Source organism: Pectinophora gossypiella, chromosome 16, assembly GCF_024362695.1.
Source record: "Pectinophora gossypiella chromosome 16, ilPecGoss1.1, whole genome shotgun sequence".
Lineage (NCBI taxonomy): Eukaryota > Metazoa > Arthropoda > Insecta > Lepidoptera > Gelechiidae > Pectinophora > Pectinophora gossypiella.
In genome coordinates, this window is record NC_065419.1 from 12,549,560 (window position 1) to 12,568,781 (window position 19,222).

At 37.1% G+C, this 19,222-nt stretch overlaps 2 protein-coding genes across 2 annotated transcripts in view; both read left to right on the top strand.

The window, feature by feature from the left end:
• Positions 1–9,700, top strand: part of LOC126373846 (cyclin-dependent kinase 5 activator 1) — a 28,036-nt gene extending 18,336 nt beyond the window's left edge. Inside the window, exon 2 of the mRNA XM_050020187.1 lies at positions 6,504–9,700. Coding sequence (XP_049876144.1) covers positions 6,504–6,887 — 384 coding nt within the window. The 3' untranslated portion in view covers positions 6,888–9,700. The remainder of the gene's footprint in view (positions 1–6,503) is intronic.
• Positions 9,701–15,277: 5,577 nt separating this feature from the next.
• LOC126373772 (chromosome transmission fidelity protein 18 homolog) overlaps positions 15,278–19,222 on the top strand; it is a 64,532-nt gene continuing 60,587 nt past the window's right edge. The window contains exons 1-5 of the mRNA XM_050020053.1: positions 15,278–15,536; positions 15,620–16,034; positions 16,633–16,786; positions 17,371–17,544; positions 18,617–18,766. Of these exons, the coding sequence (XP_049876010.1) occupies positions 15,449–15,536; positions 15,620–16,034; positions 16,633–16,786; positions 17,371–17,544; positions 18,617–18,766 (981 nt within the window). The 5' untranslated portion in view covers positions 15,278–15,448. The remainder of the gene's footprint in view (positions 15,537–15,619; positions 16,035–16,632; positions 16,787–17,370; positions 17,545–18,616; positions 18,767–19,222) is intronic.

The window sequence follows — 19,222 nt, forward strand, 5'->3', positions numbered from 1 at the left end:
TGATGAAATTACGTATCTTCTTCTTCAGGTGCCTCTCCAACTAGTGGAGGTTGGCCACCAGCTCTGAAAATTTATCCTTATCTCCCGCGAGGCGGAACAGTTCGACCGCACTCGTGATCCCGGTCCACTCCCTGATGTTACGCAACCAGGACTTCCTCCTCCGACCCACTATTCTTTTTCCTTCGACTTTACCCATCATTATGAGTTGCAGCAGCTCGTACCTTTCGTGTCTTAGCACATGCCCTAATTATGCAAATTTTCTCTTCTTGACGGTCTCTGAATTACGTATAAGTAATATGAATCAAATGTAATTATTATACTATTCTTCTTCTTCTTCTATCGTGTGGGTTATGAGGTGGAGTACCGACCTCATCAACCCTGGTGTCAGGGTTACTATTGAGCCGCCAAAGGCTCCTGACATGGCTCATGTAACGACTACTTACTTACATCAGTAAGTAGTAACCGGGACCAAAGGCTTAACGTGCCTTCCGAAGCACGAATCATCTTATTTTCGGACAATCTGGTGATCAGCCAGTAATGTCCTAACCAAACTAAGGACCACAAAGTAATTTTTGTGATATGTCCCCACCGGGAATCGAACCCGAGACCTCCGGATCGTGAGCCCAACGCTCAACCACTGCACCACGGAGGTCGTTATTATATCATACTATTGGCGAGTAAGGTTAAGCAAGTTTTATTAACCTTTAGGCTCTTATGACCTCATGACGCACAAAGGTTAGCCAATATATTGGTACAATAGAGATATATTACGACGTAACTTTATTTATTTGTTTCGTGTAAAAGAAAAAGGTTCTTGCTCTATTTCGTCATTCATTACAGAGCCTGTGATGTCGAAACCTTTTTGAAATATAAATAACGTATTTCCTTGTAATTATTTATAACTAATTAGGATTGCCTTGACGTCACAAAAATACTGAAATGGCTTCGAAGTGGGCTGTCGAGATAATAAAAGCAATGCTATAAAAAGAAAGCTTTTGAAACCATCTGAACTTTTTACACTTTCATTTCCACTTTTGGTACTTCTACTTTATTATATAAAATCCGACAGACGTCAACTAGCTCTGTTTCTTTCTTGCACTTATCGTTAGAGAAGGACAGCTTTATTTTAGAACTAATTTTATTTTTAGAAGTCTTCATCGCTCTGTACTGTACCTACAGAAACAGCAAGGTTTTATCAATCAATGAATTTACTTAGGCTTTTACATGCATAAACAACCTATATACGTCCCACTGCTGGGCACAGGCCTACCCTTAATCAACCGGAGGGGGTTGGAGCATACTCCACCACGCTGCTCCAATGTGGGTGAGATGTTTTTACTGCTAATAGCCGGGACCAACGGCTTAACGTGAAGCACGGAATGATCATACTTTATTTTTTCGGACAATCAGGTGATTCAAGCCTGAAAGTCCTTACCAAACAAAGGACAATGTCACAAAGTGATTTCGACAATGTCCCCATCGGGAATCGAACCCGGACCTCCAGATCGTGAGCCTTACGCTCTAACCACTAGACCACGGAGGCTGTTACATAGTACATAGGAGGCTTTTACATAGTAAGCTTTTATAATGAACTTATCTAGGGATGAATACGATTTCCCTGAAACTCTGGCACGAGTTTATTCAGTTATTTAATAATAATAATAATAATAACGTTTATTTCATCAATTCAGGTTAGGTACATTGCAGATTACAGTGCATAAAAATAGTATCACCAAATTCTACTTTTTCAAGCATACACAATGAAAGAACGGACGGTACAAGTTACATTAATTAAGTAAGTAGAATTTATATTATAATATACAAGGGTATCTACTTAATAATATACCATTTCATAAATCAATTCAGCATTTTGAAGGAGGTAGATTTACATTTATGAATCGGTACCTTGTCTTTGCCATTTCACCGTGGGTGGTTGGGTATTTGGGACCTTTCCGAAAGACCTTTCAAATACTTATATAAGGAACCTCAGATTGAGGCCAGCTCTATTATTTCTATTAATAATGGCTCCAATTGCCTAAATTACGATTCTAACAATGTGACGCCTCTTCCCGAAAGTGGAACGTGACATTTCGATGATGGCGTGGGTGTTAGAAACATGACACTTGGAAGGGATTCTCGACTATTATTTATTATTTGGAAGGTAAAGTTAGAAGGAAAATTAATATCAGAGATTACGTAATTAACTGTGAACAACCGGTACTTTTGGTTGAGCAATCATTTTTAGGCTTTTAAAGTACTTGGATTTGTGATAGGAAATGCTAAAGAATTTAAATCTCACTCTACTAAAATTATACTTTTTAACTCGCTAGTTCGTCCCATTTTAGAATACTGTAGCGTTGTTTGGAATCCGCATTATGATATATACAAGAAGAGAATAGAAAGTGTACAGAGGCGTTTTATGTACCATATATCATACAGTGACTTCTTGGCTAAGAAGCTTACAAACTATCGGGATAGACTGAAACATTATATCGTGCGGCCTCTAGCTGATAGAAGGAAGCAACTGGACCTCGTGTTCTTGCACAAACTATTTAACGGTTCTATTGATTCCCCACATCTTTTATCAAAATTTAAAATAAGTACTCCGCTGAGACTTCGTAGGAAAAAAGCCTACTCCTTCTTTGTAACTCCACCATCTAGAACGAATTTGGGTCAATATGCTACTATTTCCAGGTTGTGTAGATTGTATAATATGTTGGCCAGATATCATGATCTTGACATTACTATGCCCTTAAATGCATATAAAAATATTGCACTGGCTGCTTTTTGTTAAATTATGTTTATTTTTTATTTTTTAATATAGTTTATATCTTGTTTTTCTTGTTCACTTGATTGTGCATGCTGTGACTACTTGTAATTGAGCTAGCTCTTAATCTTTTTTTTTATTGTCTGTAACTTTGCATGTGCAGAGTGTAGCTTGTAAGTTGTCCATAATAAATAAATAAAATAAAATTTTAATTAAGTGTTTGAAAGGTTTCAGCGTTAGTAAAGCAGTTTTGTGGTAAAATTGCTACTAATTGCATTGTTTCTAGGTTGGCTTTTAAGGTTGTGACTACTGAGATGATGACTGACAGAGATTGGTGGATGAGGAATACATGTTGTTCCGACCCCACTTAGGGATAAGGGTAAGCAGATGCTCGTGTGTTTTATCATATTCGTCACTGGAAAGGCAAAATTACATAACCGCCAAAATATCCTAAAATAGTAGTCCATGTTATGATATCTATTGCTAGACATAGAAATTGAAAAAACAATGTAATCTTACGTTAACGTCATCTAAATTGGATAAATGGGTAAAAAGTTATGATAAAAAACGAAAAAACTACTTTAAACGGCTTTTTCTTGAAATGGCATTTTGGCGCTTACGTAATTTTGCCTTTTCAGTGATTAGCTCTATCGATATTTTGCTCTTAAGATTTCATCGTTTTTCCTGACACGTTGCTGCTTAAAAGGAAACTCCAGTAAACTGTCTAAAAAACGTATTAAGTATGTAATAAATGTTGTTGTATCACGTTGGTCAGATAGCTCGGTGACGCGTGGCTACTTAGTTCATCTTGGGATAGATTTACCTCTGACTACTTCAATTCGGTTATAGGTGTGAGCTTATGTTATGGTGTGCGTCAAGCTAGCGGCCTCAAAAAAAAAATGGGCACGAAAAAATAATTTGACCATACCAAAAAATAGTACTCTTATTGAAAAAAATAGTACCTGTTGTAAAAAACTTAGTACCATCACGGTTCTGGAATTATAGCCATGTTTTATTGCACATGCTAGCTTGACGGTGAGCGTAATTTGGCGAGAGTTAACGACAAGGTCTTTTGTTTTGATTTACACATGTTATGTTATGTAGTTTTTTCTACTCCTCTACTTTAATCTGGCATTTAAATAACCAAAAAGTCTAATATAAGTACATACATAATTAAACTCTTTGAAAAAGTGTACGCTCTATGGCCTATAAAAGCATTGTTTACAAAGTGTAACTGTACTATAATGTCGCCAAAAAAGCATTGTTGTTGTTTTTTTTTTTGACCTGGAAACTGGCACCTTTACTTTGTTTGGTGCCATAGATATACTATAAAAAAAAAGTATACATTTGCCGCCATTTTCCCGCGCGTTGGAAAATAATTTTTATAAATAAAATTTTTCTTTGTATAATTTTTGTTTCATTTAAAATTACGTCGTCGTAGAAAAAGTATTGTATGCAACGTTGTATAACTAGGTCAAAAAATGCTCGTGGCGTCTCTTATTGCGATGTTCGCCAAGGCTCACATCGCAACTCACGCCACTCGCATTTTTTAACCCTTCTTATACAACTGTTGCATAAAATACTATTGTATTGGTATTAAAAACTTCTACTTACGACTACTGTTATTTAAGAATTCTTATTCATTCTTTAAGTAAGTAGATACTTTTATAGCGTGCTTGCGTTGATATCATTTGCATACTTAGTCCAAAGAGTAATAGGTAAACTTTGTCCTATATTTTGGAACCGGTCCTTCAGTATTCAACCTAGTAGCCTTACAGTGAAGGTTACATTCAGGGATATATTTCGTTCATCGTAAGGAGTATTGTAAGGTTCACTGTGGCCTCGATGTCGCGTGCTATTTCCGTTTTTACCTGGTGGATGACGTCACGCACTTCACCTTTGTAACTTCCTACCATCGACGATACAACCTCTGGACTCCTAATAACATACGGACATGTTTTGTCTGTGTAACGACCGTAGTCCAGTAGTTGAGGGTTGGGCTCACGATCCGGAGGTCTCAGGTTCGATTCCCGGTGGGGACATATAAAAAAATTACTTTGTGGTCCCTAATTTGGTAAGGACATTACTGAAGATGATCCGTGCTTCGGAAAGCACGTTAAGCCGTTGGTCCCGGTTACTACTTACTGATGTAAGTAAATAGTCGTTACGTGAGCCATGTCAGGGGGCCTTTGGCGGCTCAATAGTAACCCTCACACCAGGGTTGATGAGGTTGGTACTCCACTTTACAACCCACACGATAGAAGATGTTCTGTCAAGATGCCGCTTGACAACGTTCGATCAATCGCGGCCTCTTATCTGGTTTTCTGACGTCAAATGACCTAATGAGGATCTTGAGTGACTCATTCAGAACGCAGCATCGTGCTTCCCTCGTCCCGTATTACCTCAGCTAGTTGACAAATTGAATTATATGCGTCTATTTGGTTATATCGACGATGCTTCCCACAATTCTACCTTCTTCTCCCCACGTTAGTTTGGTTTGGCCACTGAACCGGTTATTAGGCTTCAAGGTACCCGATTATGCTTCGTGATTCATGTTCTTCAAATGACATTTTCGCATGAGCCGTTCTAAGAATTAAGTCGTAATCGTAACACCTTTTTTGTGCTGGCCTGAAAGTTCAGTCATCATGGGGAAATAAGTACGTTATACTTTCTTGACTAGGTAATCATTTCGTGATTAGGTAATATTGGTTATTTGTTTGTATACTTTTTATTGCTTTAAAATACAAAGGAAATTTACATATAATTTATCGTTAGATAAAGCATAGGCGAGGTAATATTCTTGGTGTTTGTTTATTAGGTACTTATAAGTACGTGATTACTGTCGATCCAAATCAGCACATCGGCACGTCTGTCAACATAGAGCGATACTGGTTGTTGACAGACACTGGTTTTCCTCGAAGCATGAACGTAGAAATCGTAGAATACAGGATATCCATCATCCTGTATTTTATGTCCAAAACTATGTGGCTATCAAAAATGGTACTGGAGGCTTATGCGTCTCCTAACAAATATACCTACTCAGTCTTGAATTGGCATACGAGTATATAAGTATGCTGGCTCTTGAATATATCATCCGCTCTTACATTCGCTTCGGTACTCATTATATTCAACAATAGAGGGCACAGAGTAGGTCATAAAAAGCTTATGAATAATAAAGTGTTAGCGGCTGCGCGAAATATAGCTCAAGGTCTCTCATGCGTTAGAAATTCTGGACATAACCTACTTCTTAATGCAAATCCATCTTCCAACGTGTATATTTCAGTAGATTTTAAAGTGGAATTATGGCTGTCATTCGCAATATACGTAGAGAAGGGTTGCTTTGCTCTATAATACACTTAGCCTAGCTATCTTCTCCTTATCATGTCGATGGCAAACTAAATAGTGTCAGCCCAAAACTTGGCAACAAGGATGACGCTGTCTGCAGCGCTCATCAGATCCTAGCCAGCCTAACTATGTAACGATGATATACATTGACTACCTATATCTGATATTATGTCGTGGCTTAGTTAAACACATCAATGCGAGGTGGCAGTTACCTACTTTATAGACAAGTTAGTGATGTGCTTAAGTGATGAGATTAATGTGTGCTAGGTGGAACGAGCCCAAACCAAATGTAGTACCTATTTAAAAAACGATACCCCATAATATTCAAATACCTTATCAATTACTTGTGTTATAACAATGGAATCTAATAGTTAATGTTTTTGTTTTCCAGGACGTGGCGTTCATCAACCCCGCGAACGTGGTGTTCGTGTACATGTTGGTGCGCGAGCTGGTGGACGGCGAGCGCATCGGGCGGCCGCAGGAGCTGCAGGCGGTCGTCCTCACCTGCCTCTACCTCTCCTACTCCTACATGGGCAACGAGATCTCCTACCCGCTCAAACCCTTCCTTGTCGAGGACTCCAAAGACAAATTCTGGGATAGATGCCTGCTAATAGTCGACAGGCTGTCCTTCAACATGCTAAGGATTAATTCAGAACCTGGGTTTTTTACTGAAGTGTTCACGGAGCTAAAGGCTTGTGGGACAGCGGAGTCGCCGCCGCCCGCACCGGTCCACCCGGCGCCCGCGCCTCCGCCGCACGCGCTAACGCCTGCCTGACACACGGAGGTGGCCGTCCTCCGACTGGCGCTCACTGACCGCCCCAGCAGGGTCTGATGTCGGCTTTACTTCACCCACAGTCTTGGTCAATCGTCGTATATATAAAAGTGATCTAATTATTCGAAATTAGAGTTGGTAACTTGAAGATGGAAACGAAATAATTATTAATAATGATTGAAATACTGAAGGTTACATTATACGATCTCAATTTTTTGACATGTCATCAATCAATCAGTCAGTACATTCGATTACATAACAAGTACCTACTTATATAAGTAATTAAATACTGAAAGTATACCAAAAGGTGTAAGTAATTCATATTAGATATAATGACTTGGGAAAACGGATGAGAATGAAGACACTTACCCATTTACTTTGCTCAATATTTCGTCAGCGTATGGACCAGAAGACAGTCGGTTGACCAAGACTTTAGCCGCAATAGTGCAAGGCAGGACTACTTGCGAGTACGAGACACAGCTTCTGCAATCGATAAGCAGAACCTTCGACGGTCTTCGTCTAGATAATGTGATAAGTGTGTAGGGGATGTTTTGTCCAGATCAGTGTGTATTGTCAGCACTTACACCAATAATGTGAAACAATCCAGCCATTACAGAGTTGACGAATTCGATGGCGGTCGAATGCTATTCAAACTCGCGCGTAACGGCCACAGGTTGAGAACGTAACTCGCTACCTCTTGCCATAACTCGTTCAAGCACAGTGCTGCCACCATTTTTCTGCAGACGGTAAATATAGGAAAGAATTTTAAAAAGATGTGTTTGTTTACATCAAGTGATAGATTAGGCAATTTATGGCAGAAAAATACTGGTAGCTTTGTTTATCAAAATAAATAAATGCAACGCCCACTTTGTCGTTCGCGGCATAAAATAACCATGATATTAATAGTCAGTACTGCAATTTATGTATGTCTGTAATGTTCTCGTAGGTAATTGTCTGGTATGTTACTTTCTTAAGCTGCTGATGCGACAGCGACGGTTAGTCCAGTACAGCGGTTAGTTAGTAAGATAAGCGTTTCGTAATTGTAGTGAATTGATCGTATTTGCCATTATAGTTAGATGATACTAGTAAAATGTCTGGCAGGCGGGAGGATGCAATACAGCTCCGTGAATCGTGTTCCGGTAAACCCTTCTATGAAGTGTACGTATTATGATATGACCGGCTTAAAGCTCGGGATGACTATTTGAGGCAATGAAGTATATTTATAATAACAAATAGGTCAAATTTTGCGAACGAATAAGCGTTTTGTACAGTAATATTGAATAATACATTAAGTTATAATGTTAGTCTAGAAAAAGGAGGGCCAAGCGAACGTGGCCCGAGGCGGCACTCGGCACTCCTGAGGCCGGCCGACAGCCGCACCAGTTACTCACTCGTCCGATTTTTCTAGCTCACGCTATAAAGATGTCATTGGAGATTTATCAAGGGCTTTTAGCCAATCTCGTCTTAAATTACGGTTTTTAATGATCTATAAGGATAACTAGATAGGTTTTCGATAAAAATCTGTTTAAAGTGATTTAAATCTGAAAATATTCAGCACTGTTTTGCCACGTTAAATGATTGAGCTGGTTTTTGAATTTTTAGAAAAGCTAACGCACGTAACATTTAAAGTGAATCTTCAGGTTAAAAAATATTATGTTCAAGATAAGGAGGTAAGGGTCGTTGTTAACTGACTACCTCTAAGTCTGTTGTGGTGACTTTGGCTTATATTTACCAATTTTTTATTCTCGTCGCGATTTGTAAGCCAATGATGGATCGGGTGACCAGACTGACCTTTCCCCTCATTATAAATTAATGCATAGTATTGCCAGTACCATTGTTTCGGCTCTTCACCGAGTGCCGTAGATAAGTTAAATTAAATTGTTTAGTGGACTGAATGTCATGATGATGTCAGAATAATGAGTATTTAATAATAATATAATATAATAAAAGGGAGTCTCATAAAAAAAAAAAACGTTCCAAGTCATTACGATTAGGTGAAAATGTAGATGTCTGTGATGTTTATTGAACTTTAGCTTTGTGTTTGTGATAATGTTTCTGTTTGTTATTTGTGTTTGTCACTAATTGTTATAATTATGATTAGCCATATTATTTAAAATGTGATTACAAGGTTAAGCCAGCAATAACTTATTACTTTCCACTAAACGATATTATTATTAAAAAAAATATTTTGACTAAGCTCTGTTTAATTTCTATCTGTAATTGACCATGATATTGAAGCCGTCTGTATGTCTACTGTTAACATAGTGAAATTTTAAATTATCTCTCTTGTAATAAAAGGAGAAAAGTCAAACATACTATTTGTTCTAGTTATTTTATTTTTGTAAGTCAAACAAAATTACTTATTTTTGGATTCTATATCGAGCACCCTTAATTTAATCCTGTGTTCTTCATTATCACATATAGTGTTCCACGTAGTAAATGTACATTCCAATTACTAATATTTAAGTCAGTTAAGGCCAGATTAGTTTAAATTCGTGTATCTATGATCTCTCAACACCTTGGACTAACTAAAGTACTTACTTGTACGTCATTTACTACTTTAACCCTTTCACGGACAGAGACCAGGTCATTGGTGGTTCATAATAGGTAGTATGTTACCTTGGACTCGGAACGTCCGTAGACGTTCTGTCCTTGAAAGTGTTAAGTAAGTATAGTATTTAGTCCAAGCATACCATAACCATTGATATTGATTTGGAAGTGTGGATGTGCACAGCATAATCGAAGGTATAACTGGGCAGATACCTCTTCTAAACATAATTCATGTAACTCACGTTTGTTAATTAATCTATTGTAAATATACCCAATTATTAAAAAAAAACTTTCGTATATACAAAGAGTTGTTTTATTTATTTGGTCCCCGCATCCGTTAATTTTATCTAATGAACAGTTCAAAAACGCTTTTTAAAAATTTTATTACTACTTGACAAGTCTACAAAACCAAGAACAGCATGGATGTGATAAAAAATGGTAGGTACGTACAAAGGGCTGTACAGGTAATAAGTCGGACTACCTATGTACACAGAACAAGTAACCATCAGCACAATCAAACATTGTAATGTTTGAATTGTGTGGACTTTTGTAGAAATTATGAGAATCGCGATTCGATAGGTATAATTAAAAATCAATAAGTTTATAAATTTAATCGTAAAAAGTTACATGCTATGGTTAATTTTTTTTCTTTTGCCCAGGGACAGACTAAGTCCGTAAGAGCATGCTGCCTAGTCTTCAGTACATTTTCTTTGCTGAAAGAAAAGCATAGAGATAGGAAATTATATGGAGGCGCCCTGTTCTACTATATAAACATCATCTTATACAAATATGAGTAGTTTATGAAACAGGTCGTCAATAATCGTTTTGTCTCTTTTTTACTAGTACAAAATTTCATTTGGTAAAAGAGATAAATATATATTTGTTATTTCTAGTTATGGCAACATTTTGTGATGACGTCACAACAGCTGTAGGTACGTGCCATTTTTCGCCATTTTATGCGCTGTGTTTTGTGGTACTTCTGCTGTCAAGTAGCTGTTTAGAGATCGTATTTTGTGTTTTGCGGATAAATTACGAGGATTTGATTTGCTAAATCGAAGTTGAAGTTGAAAAAAGTGTTATTCAACATGTCCGTGTATTGTATTGTACAGTGTGGTGCCAGAAAGGACAGAAATCAACCGTATTTGTCACTTCATAGGTTAGTACCCCGTATTCATTGAATAATACAAACAATCCTATAGATTTTGATGTTACAACGCAACTGAGCCATGAATTTGCATTAAACCTTTATATATTTTGAGTAATTGTCATACTACAAACCGTATTTTTCTTTGTTTTCCAATATCTTTATTCGTCATAGTCAAATTAGTGTTGCGCCAATAATACTGGCTAAGAATACTAGTTATTATTTTTACGTTAACAGGTTTCCAAGAAAAAAAAGCTTGAGAAGACGATGGTTAGAGAGAGGCTGTTGGTGTTTAAATTTATATTTAAATTTCAGCCTAGCTTGCATCATCTCACTACTGGCTAGATAGATAACATATTTGTATCATGTTATCACAACATGTTTATACTATCTATCATTCAACTACATATTATTATGTACTTAATATACTTAGTCTGTAACTATTATATGTCGAAACAATTATGAGTTGTACAAATTTTATATAAATAAATGAATGCTATCTTTCATTTCAGGCCATCTTTCAATCCAAAATTGTCGACTGGATTTACTGAAACGGGTGATATTGGAAAACTAATCCACAGCTGCAACGTCGTCTGTGCTGCCATTGCCCGTACGTCTGTCTCATAAGTCAGTGCATGAAAAGGTATTTATCAAATAATTTTATATTTTTAACATGATATAGTATAATTCAACCAGGTACACAATGCACTTAAATCAGATATATTTTAGTACATACACTGTTTTAACATTATTATTAAACTTTATTTCAGTCTGTTCAAGAAGACGCGATGAAAAAATTAAAAGATAGCCAATTTGAAGAATATTATGGAAGATCTGCAGAATAAAAATCAAATAATAAAGGGCAAAGTGTATTGATGGAAGAATTGGCAGGACCGCAAGACTTTTTGAAAAGGCAGGTAAACAAATGACAATGGGCACTTTTGTATGAAACTTGGTCCAAGAACCTCCACTGATGAGACTTATATGTAATGAAAGCCTATGCTTTCCCTATGATTCTGGCAAAGTTCTATCAGATTCTGTCCCGGGGTTCTTTTTTTACGGCCATGTTTGTCCTGGCTAAAAATGTGATAAAATACAGTGGGAGCTAAAATCGACTCAAGATTTGTTGCTGGATAACTAAGTCTACATAAATAATTATGTATCATATTGTATATCATTTTAAAGAGGATCTTTTCCAGAATCCGAAACATAAAAAAAAACAAAAAAAAATCTTTTTGTAAGCGAATTATAGTCAATTTATATCTGCAGCGCCATTGTTTCTCGGTAGCTAAGTTCAAGTTTTATGCCTTTTACCCCTTCCAAAAGTATCTTACCGATTTTTTTATATTGCTTCCGGAATTTGATCTGAGTGATAATAACAAGAAAAATAAATAGACACCTCTCCGATAGAGACCGCCTAAGCTATTGCCTATTGCAAGAAATCGTCATCATTAGCAAGTCATTACGGTATTGCATATAAGCTTATCAGCAACTTGGAACTTGGTCCAAGAACCTCCACTGGTGAGACTTGCATGTAATGATAGCTTATACTTGTCCTATGATTCTGGCAAAGTTCTATCAAAGTCTGTCCTAGGGTTTTTTTACGGCCATGTTTGTCCTGAGTGTACAGTAGTGGACTGCAAAATCACCTCAGGATTTGTTGTCGAAAAACTATTTAACTAAGTCTATATACATAATTATATATCATAATGTATATCAATTTTAAAGGGGAAGGTTATCAGAATCAGAAACACAAATAAAAAAAATGCATTAAGTATGTAAACGACTTTTAGCCAACTCACGTCCGTAGCACCATTTTTCTCAGCAGCTACGTACGAGTTTCGCGCCTTCCAACCTTTCCAAAGAAGCCCAATCATTTTTTCCTTCTTCTGATATTGCATTCTTAACCTGACAAGTGACAACAAAGAAAAAAAAATAAAAAAAATAAGAAGTAATAAAATAGATACCATTCCGATAGAGGCCGCGTAAGCTATGGACCTATTGCAAGATAACGTACTCAAAGGCTAGTCATTATAATCCAACAGACGTAACATGATTAGAATGCGGCGGGACGGAAATGTAGTACATCGCCTTATGCGAAAGAGACGAAATATGTGTCTCTTTAACACTGACAGTATACAGCTTAGTACGAGAGAAACAAGAAATAAGTCATTTTAATCAAGATTCAATACAATGACTCTATTGTATACAAAAGAAACACATTTATTAAACAAGTTCAGGCAATAACTGGTGCAAAAGGCGGCTTTATTGCCAAGGTAGCAATTACTACCAGGCAACCTTACGTTTACCATACGTTTGTTGTACCATTCGGCATTGTTTATAATACAAGATATAAGCCTGCATTAATAAAACAAGATTGTGGTGAAAGAAAACATACTACATTTGCGTCCTCCCGCATTCTAAACATGTTACGTCTGTTGGATTATAATGACTAGCCTTTGAGTACGTTATCTTGCAATAGGTCCATAGCTTACGCGGCCTCTATCGGAATGGTATCTATTTTATTACTTCTTATTTTTTTTATTTTTTTTTCTTTGTTGTCACTTGTCAGGTTAAGAATGCAATATCAGAAGAAGGAAAAAATGATTGGGCTTCTTTGGAAAGGTTGGAAGGCGCGAAACTCGTACGTAGCTGCTGAGAAAAATGGTGCTACGGACGTGAGTTGGCTAAAAGTCGTTTACATACTTAATGCATTTTTTTTATTTGTGTTTCTGATTCTAATAACCTTACCCTTTAAAATTGATATACATTATGATATATAATTATGTATATAGACTTAGTTAAACAGTTTTTCGACAACAAATCCTGAGGTGATTTTGCAGTCCACTACTGTACACTCAGGACAAACATGGCCGTAAAAAAACCCTAGGACAGAGTTTGATAGAACTTTGCCAGAATCATAGGACAAGTATAAGCTATCATTACATGCAAGTCTCACCAGTGGAGGTTCTTGGACCAAGTTCCAAGTTGCTGATAAGCTTATATGCAATACCGCAATGACTTGCTAATTAATGATGACGATTTCTTGCAATAGGCAATAGCTTAGGCGGTCTCTATCGGAGAGGTGTCTATTTATTTTTCTTGTTATTATCACTCAGATCAAATTCCGGAAGCAATATAAAAAAAATCGGTAAGATTCTTTTGGAAGGGGTAAAAGGCATGAAACTTGAACTTAGCTACCGAGAAAAAATGGCGCTGCAGATATAAATTGACTATAATTCGCTTACAAAAAGATTTTTTTTGTTTTTTTTTATGTTTCGGATTCTGGAAAAGATCCTCTTTAAAATGATATACAATATGATACATAATTATTTATGTAGACTTAGTTATCCAGCAACAAATCTTGAGTCGATTTTAGCTCCCGCTGTATTTTATCACATTTTTAGCCAGGACAAACATGGCCGTAAAAAAAGAACCCCGGGACAGAATCTGATAGAACTTTGCCAGATTCATAGAGAAAGCATAAGCTTTCATTACATATAAGTCTCATCAGTGGAGGTTCTTGGACCAGATTCGCCCATTCTCCTTTCAAGGTTTACCTTTGCCAAAGAAGTATTTCCAAGAAATAAGAAAGTTTGCTTTAACTTTACATTTTCTTTCTCCGAAAGCGTATAATAATTATATATGCAATGTGACAGGGTGTCACAAAGACAATTTCTAAACAAATTGACACTGTTTAGATTTGTATTTATTGTAAATATAATGTAGTTACATAATAAATAATGTGTGAAATGAATACTTGCTAATAAACAGATTTACGTTATAATTTATGTTTCATTATACACTCCAGGTGGATTCGAATTGTGCGCAATAAAGAATGTAATCAATGTTATAGAGTTGTTAAGGAAACTACTTAGATAAATCTTGACTAAACCCTTTACAAATACAAATATACTTTATTGCACACAACATACCAAAAAGAACCAGTTTTACACAAAACATACACGAAAAATACAGTACACCACCTAATTACCATTTACCTTCCCTTTCTGTTCTCTTATGAATACTTATTATTATAATGCTATACCTATTATTAGTCAGCAAAAATTTAGTATCGATCGCCATCGACTCGCAAAGAAGATGCTATACCTAGTAGGTACGAGTATGGTAATCCTAGTATTGAAACAGCTTGCAGCCCTAGTAAAGGCCGCCATTTTATGCGACCAAGTGGCACGTTTTTTTTGTAGGTATTTCCAGTCCATACTCTTATATGTCTATGAAGAAAAGCCATGGGTTCATTATTGATATCTACTATTATGTTTAAGAATGTCTATACATCAAAACGTAATTACAAATCATAAGCTGGATTAATTTTATTTTATGGTTAAGACAACTTAACTGTGTGTTATTGAGAGTCTTTTAAGATAATTAAATTTTATTAACTTTTTTATCATCGGTAGTTAAACGTTATAATTTATTTATTCCAACATCTGCAACGTACTTTGTGACGTTCAGAAACTGGTTTATTTTAAAAAGTGAAAATATAAAAAAAAAAAAGTTGATTAATTTCTACAGTATGTGGAAAACGTAGTTTGGTAACAAAATACAGTGCAGTAATTAAATAATACAAAATAAAACAAGTGAAGGTAGATATTTTACAGAAATAGAAATACCCATATTGCATAAGTTTTTGAACGATACCAATTTTCGCGGGTTATGCGACAGTTGACAGCTTTGGTTTGTTTTCTTACTGTTTTTATTTACTTTTTTTGTATTTTAGAGTTAGTAAAGTAATTTCTGTAATAGAATATGTACGAATTATTGAAATACTAAAATAATTCTGTTGTACGAAGGTTATTTGGTGCTGTATATTGTTGTATATTCAGGGATATAAATCAGTGAATTAACAATGAGTGACTATCCTGATCCTGATGAAGAATATGAGTTGATGTATGCTGATGAACTAGAATTATTGCAGGAGCAAGAGGACCATTCAGGTAGAACGTGTTTCCGTGTTTATATTGGTGAAATTCACTCAAAAACATAGACCAACTGAAACATAACCTAATTTTACTTTCAGGTGGAAATGTAGTCAGAAACAAGCCATTTCAAGCGAAAAGGAGTCTTGATTTCTCCAGTCCTATCACTAAAAAGCCTCCTGATATAGTTCAATTAGATAATAGTGTTAGTGATGATCAGATATCCTCAACACCGGCTTTAGAACCCGTGGAAGACCTGTTGACGCCAGAAAATGCATCTCTTGGTAATAAAAGAACAGTAGAAGATTTATTTGGGGATGTAGGAGACATAGACTTTAATGAGTTACAATTACCAAGTAAGAAGCAGAAGACGGAGGAGGAGAATGACTTGGAGTTGATAGACCGGATCATTGAGGGCAGGAAGTTGCGGCAGCTGCTGTTGGAGCCTTCAAGCAGGCTGGCAGCTGACAGACCAGCCTATGACCCCAAAGAGAACCTCTCTTTGGATATACCTAGGTAAGAAACATAGGTAGCCTATCTACCTAGGTACATTACTTGAGTAGGAATATTGTACATATACATACATACATAAACTCACGCCTATTTCCCTCTGTGGTAAACAAGTTTGCTTCGATCCTGACACACTTTGGTTCCTCCACAGTCATCAATTGTTTCATACACGCATGCTGGTTCAAAGTAGATTGTACTGAACTTTTTCCAAGGACATCTCCAATTTGTTCAATGTACGTCCTTCTAAGTTTTCCTCTGCCAGCCCTACCACCAACCTTTGCTTTATATACTGCTTTTGAATATAGGAATATTGTATTTATGTATACAAAGTACGTAATTTGTAAAGCTGTGTGTTTTTAATTAGGATTTGAGTAATAATCTTGCACATTTTACCTGTTACATTTATTTAAAACTTTTAAACTATTTAATAGAAGTGAAGTTGGCTGGTTTAGTAGAAGTGAGTGGTGTATGACGATCGTAGCAAGTGGAATTCCATGGCCCCTGCCTACCCCAATGGGAAATAGGTGTGATTGTATGTATGTAGGTAATGGATGTAAGTTTAATTGTTTAGAAATCACCAGATAAAAAAAAACTATATTTTCAGATGGGCCTTTATGCCTCTTACGAAGCCAGATGGAGAGAGGATTTATGTGAAGCTGGAGTCTGAAGAGTCATGGGACAGCTCACTGGACATTCCACCCGAACAGATGTCACTGCGTGCCACATACTCTAGCACTTGGGAGGAAGCCAGGAAAATTGTAAGTAATAAAAAAAAGCAGCAGTAAAGCGGTGAAAGCATATTTGCCACCACCATCTTCTCTCGTGTGGGTTGTGAGGTGGATTACCAACCTCATCAATCCTGGTGTCAGGGTTATTATTGAGCTGCCAAAGGCCCCTGACATGGCCAGCTCAGCAGAGACAACTCTCAGCTGAGATTCATTTAAAAATACCACCCAGTTAGTGTGTATGGCGTATTGATTGCCATTCCAGATCGTAATATTATGCAGAACAGGACAGTTAATAAAGTCACATCAAAGCAATTCATCTAAAAAGCAATATTGCAATTTGACATAAATAATAATAAATTCAAATATTGTGGTACAATATTCAAACTTTACGAGGGTTATCCATGTTAAGACAAATCTCGCAAATAGCTCTATCCCGATCACTGATTGTGTAGTATGCTCTGTATTAAGTCACTCATATATTATGTAGTATTTAGGTGATCGATTATTAAAAAGCAGTTTTTTTATGTGTGTTTATTCACCAACAAATCCTCATTCCATTGTCATGTTTCCTCAAGATACCATATTTCATCAGTTTGCAATAATCGAAATTTCAGTTGGAAGCTAAGCAGCAACAAGCAACCCAGCCAGAGGAAGTCATCCCTCAGGCGGAAGTAGACCCTGAGACTAACCTCTGGGTGGACAAGTACCGTCCTGAGTCCTACTTGGACTTGCTCTCTGAGGAGCCTGTTAACCGAGCTCTATTGCATTGGTTACATCTGTGGGATAAGGTAAGAGGAAGTCAGAGGTGGAAGCACAAATATGTGGGTTGTCAAGCTCCACCCTGAGTCTTACTTGGACTCACTCTCTGAGGAATCTTTGAACAGGGCTCTGGTTACATCTGTGGGATAAGATGACAGGAATCATTATCATCACTAATTGGTCTAGATTCCTGTCTTTTTTCCATAACACTAAGATTGTAACCAGTGGAGGAAGTCTCTGGTCGATGGTTGCAAGGCACGACGAGGCCTGGTTCCAGATTTTAAATGAAAGACGGGAAAAATGCGTAAAAATGAGAAGGTCGCTTCACTATCCACACCATCTAACTACCCTTAGTTAAAATGCCAGTCGTGCGGACGCTATTGCCGTTCCCGTATTGGTCTTTTCAGCCATACAAGACGTTGCCACAGAAACGCTGTTTAAATCATCTGATCAAGATGTAAAGGCCTATGATGTGGTGAAGATTGCTATTAGTGGCCGAAAGGATAACGAAGCGAATGGTATTTGTTAGGACGTGACGCGCGATCAGCGTTGCCAGATTTTTTTTGCCAAGTCGGTATTTTGGAACTTTTTTAGTGAAAAAAGCGGTAGGACATAGTAAAAAAAACGTATATAATAAAAAGTTTTTGAATATTTAACTTTTAGTTTGAGTTCAAATTACCATAGAAAATGTATTTTAATAAAAATATGATATTTTTAATCAGATTTACCCTATCGTTAAATAGGAGTCTTATTCGTGTTCTGAATAAAAAGAAAACTGAAATCAAAATCAAAATTTCCAGGTCACACTTGTCTGAGCCATCCGCACGCGCTTTCTCAGTACGTTGCACGCACGGTCGAGTTATTCCCGAAAAGCGGGACTAAGCCTGTCCCGTGCGGGACATTAAATTTTGATTTAAAAATCGGGACGCCCCGCCAAAATCGGGACGTCTGGCAACGCTGCGCGCGAACCATGCCGCGGCGGCTGATTATATGAGCTGTGTTGTCTGTGCACATATTTAATATGAATTTTTTTAACAAATTCGATTTTTAAAATACTTTTTTCGCTAGTCGATACTAAGCATGTTTTGATTTTAATTCCAGGTGGTATTTAAAAAGGAAGTGAAGACCAAAGAACCTCAACAACGCACCAGCTTCAGTAAACGGACTGGACAGTTCCAGCTGTTTAACAAGTGGCGCGGCAAGCGTGAGGCGGAGCCCGAGGTGGACGAAGACGGTCGCCCGCACCATAAGGTTCGTTTCTTGACAGTCTACTTGGCCGGACAAATGGGGGCTGGTGAGGGCTCTCACCCGGGATAGGCGGGGTTAAGCCTGCAGAGTTTACGCTGATCTTCTCATATAAGATCGATTTTCTTGCCAACCAGAGAGTTATTTTTACTGGCCCGCTAAGGCACTCTGACATGGCCATGGCGAGTGGCAGCGTAAAGGGGCGACGCGGGTGCTCCGCCCTGGATGTCAAGCACCAAGGGGTGACATCGACGTGCTACAGCTAAAGAATGCACGAAATCTCCCTCTATAAAGACGTCAATAAAAAAATACATACAGTAAAACAGGGACTCACAAATATTTTGACTATTTGTGTATACTGTGTTGAATTTTCTGTTTTGTATGGAATTATGATTATTAATATAGCAGAGATCAGAGGAGTCAAAACGCCATATCAAAGCAATTCGTCTAAAAAGCAATATT